At 32.7% G+C, this 3,159-nt stretch overlaps 1 protein-coding gene across 1 annotated transcript; it reads left to right on the plus strand.

The window, feature by feature from the left end:
* The first annotated feature begins 1,702 nt into the window (after positions 1-1,702).
* Positions 1,703-2,689, plus strand: LOC146934001 (defensin-like protein 1). Its single transcript, XM_085705826.1, has 2 exons — positions 1,703-1,863; positions 2,353-2,689. Exons 1-2 carry the CDS (start codon positions 1,809-1,811, stop codon positions 2,520-2,522), a joined length of 225 nt encoding a protein of 74 aa, XP_085561952.1. The 5' UTR covers positions 1,703-1,808; the 3' UTR covers positions 2,523-2,689.
* The last annotated feature ends 470 nt before the right edge of the window (positions 2,690-3,159 follow it).

Genomic DNA, 3,159 nt, shown 5'->3' on the forward strand with positions numbered 1-3,159 from the left:
CTATATCATTATGGCGTAAAATAATTTGTGGATGCTATTTATATATAGATTGAAAGAAAACAAAATGACGGATCCTATCACTTGACGCATCCTATCACTAAGTGCATCATTATTACTTTTTTTATATATATTTTTTTATTCTTTTTTTATCTTTATCTCTTTAGATAGAAAAAGTTGAGAGGATCCTAACTATCATTATGGTGGTTCGAAATTACATATAAATGCTCAAAGGTTGTTTGTAGAATGTAAAAAATTACGTTTGAAACTGTCTTTATGAACAATGACGATCAACAAAAAAAAAAGTTTGTTCTTTTTATATCTATCTGACAATATTAACTTCATATACATCATAATATTTCTTAAAATTATTGGATAGTTGTTCAGTTGAAAAATTACATTTTAATTTATTAAAACTATGAGAAATAATTATATAAGCATAACTACAAATAAAATGTATTTGAATACACACATAAAAATAATTATCATTTAATCTTTTAAAATAACATATTATATAAGTGTTTTGTATTTTACCTTTTTCTCATTTGTGTGAGTGTACTCAAATAAAATTGTTTGTAGTTGTGGCCTAGCAAGTGTTCCTCTAAATATATACTTTCAAACATAGCAGATTCGGGCTATAGGTAGCTGAAAAATTTCTATATCTCACTTCCATCGTCATCAAGGCATTCTAGATTGTTTTGTTTGGGCGGAGGGCTATATGTGTTTTCTCAAGAGTAACTTAGGTCTGCATTCAGACAAGCGGTGGCAGTGGATTTGAAAGATTAAGGCTTCAAAAACATAAAATTTTCTAGCAAAGATTGGTTAGTCGGTGATGTTAATTACCATCTTTGGATGGATCCTTCTATGACCTCTTTATCATCTTAGAAGTTGATATTTTAAAGATTAGTTATTTGAGAACGTAGTTGATGTTTTTTCTTTGTTTTTTTCTTTCTGTTTTTTTTTTTTCCTTGTACCAAAATAAATTATATTTTTAAACTTAGCCCCGTACATAACTATGTAACTTTACTAAAAAAGAACAAAATTTATTATTTTGCATTTCCATTTATATATAGCTTCGTACTTTTGATATAAGCAGGGTCATATCTGAGGCAGGGCGAAGAGGGCGACCGCGTCTAGGCCCAAAAAATAAGTATGAAATTTGGGCCTCAAATTTTTTTTAAGGGTCTATTAGGCCTTAAAAAATTTGCTCAGTTCTTTGTATCAAGTTTGATGATTATATATATATATTTATAAGTTAGGACCCAAATTGTAGGTTCGCTCTAAGCCACTAAAATCTTATAAACGGCCATGTGGTACGTAGCTTTCATAAAACCCACTCATGTGTACATGAGAGGGGGAGGCAAAGTGGTTCGGGGAATATTGTTTATGTTTATAATGAAAATAAGTATTTCATAATAAATTTTCTCTAAAAAAAGAAACATTAAAATTCATCATCATGTTATAGAAATTAATCAAAGCGGTTGTAAAAGCAAAAGACTTGAAAAATTTAAGCGGTTGCCTAGGCCTATCAAGCTTACCGTGGCAGCTCACAATTGTTCTCTATGCACACGTTTCAGCTTTGCATGTTAATTAATCAAACTCATGTATATTACCTCTCTAGCTAGCTAATAATAATCCAGCTTTGCACACTCACCTGCTTCTTTATCTATGGTTCTTACACGTCATAATATATGAATATATCCAAGTCCCATAAGCCACTATATATAAGATCATAAGAGCTAGCTACATTTGCTTAAACCAACCACTAAAAAACTATATTGAATTTATTTATTTGTGAGTTATAACTTGCCATGGAGAGGAAAACACTCGGGTTTTTGCTCATGCTCTTCCTTCTCTTAGCCGCTGGTAGTAATTTATTATTATTTTCTTTAGTTACATTTGACTAATTAAATATAAGACTCTCTCATATTTAAGACAAGAGATACTATCGTAATATTTATAAAAATGTTTCTGATTATTTCTTCTTTCTTTTGATAAATATGTTATTTCTTTCTCTCACCTATATATTAAGTGTATAGCCTATTTGTAATATTATTTTTTTTAAAATAACTTTATGTTATAGTTTCTTTCACAAACTTTTTTTTAAGGCATATGGAGAAAAGAGTTCGTATTTTTCTCTCTTCTAATCATATTGATAATTGTCAATAAAATGCATTAATGTTTTTTTCTCTCTTCTAATCATATTGATAATTGTCAATAAAATGCATTAATGTTTTTTCATACATTATTTAAATACCACTTCTATGTTTTTCTTGTGTTCCTTTTGAAAGGATGTTGTGTTGTGTAATGTAATGTGGTTATTTTAATGAATGAATTTGACATGAAAACGTGCAGATATTGCGGTGAAGACAGCAGAGGCTAGAAGGTGCGAGTCTAAGAGCCACAAGTTTAAGGGTCCATGTGCGCGTGACAGCAACTGTGCATCGGTATGCAGAGGTGAAGGTTTCACTGGTGGCGATTGTCGAGGCTTCCGTCGCCGCTGCTTTTGCACCAGGAATTGTTGAACAAACCCCATGCAGCTATATCCACCTTCTAAGTTTTAACGACTACATCAATCACAAATAAACTACTAGCACTAATTTACGATACAAGTGCTACGTACCTAGCTAGTGTTATTATGATATATGTATTTTCAGTTTCATGTGTGACCAATGTTATTGACATTATTATATTTTTTTTTACCGAAAGAAAGTTAACTATTATCCTTAATCATCCAATGTTCAATACAAGAAGGATAAGAATCAAAAATACGGTGACTAGCCCAAGAACAGGCCGCCCTAGCTAAACTATGAGCAACCATGTTCGCTTGTCTCCTAACAAACTTCACATCGAAGTTGGAATGTAAAGATAACTGATAAATAATACTAGAAACAATAGCATAGAATTCCGAATCACCCTGGCACGGAGACGATAGAGCTTGCACTAGAGTAGATGAGTCGGACTCGAAGACAACCCGGTCCCATCTGTTCGCATCAGCAAAGTGAATAGTCTCGAGTAAGGCTACTGCCTCCCCCTCCAAAACTGTCATATTTGTCCGCCGCCGTTTCGTTTGATTCCGAATCACCCTGGCACGGAGACGATAGAGCTTGCACTAGAGTAGATGAGTCGGACTCGAAGACAACCCGGTCCCATCTGTTCGCA

The sequence above is a fragment of the Medicago sativa genome, chromosome 4 (genome assembly GCF_051527215.1).
Source record: "Medicago sativa cultivar Bolivia chromosome 4, Bolivia_mono, whole genome shotgun sequence".
In the NCBI taxonomy this organism is placed as follows: Eukaryota; Viridiplantae; Streptophyta; class Magnoliopsida; order Fabales; family Fabaceae; genus Medicago; species Medicago sativa.

Bases quoted from the DNA above. Each gene is read 5' to 3' on its own strand.
- LOC146934001 (XM_085705826.1), top strand. From the start codon at position 1,809: ATGGAGAGGAAAACACTCGGGTTTTTGCTCATGCTCTTCCTTCTCTTA. The intron at 1,864-2,352 runs GTAGTAATTTAT...GAAAACGTGCAG, and splicing joins CTTCCTTCTCTTAGCCGCTG to ATATTGCGGTGAAGACAGCA.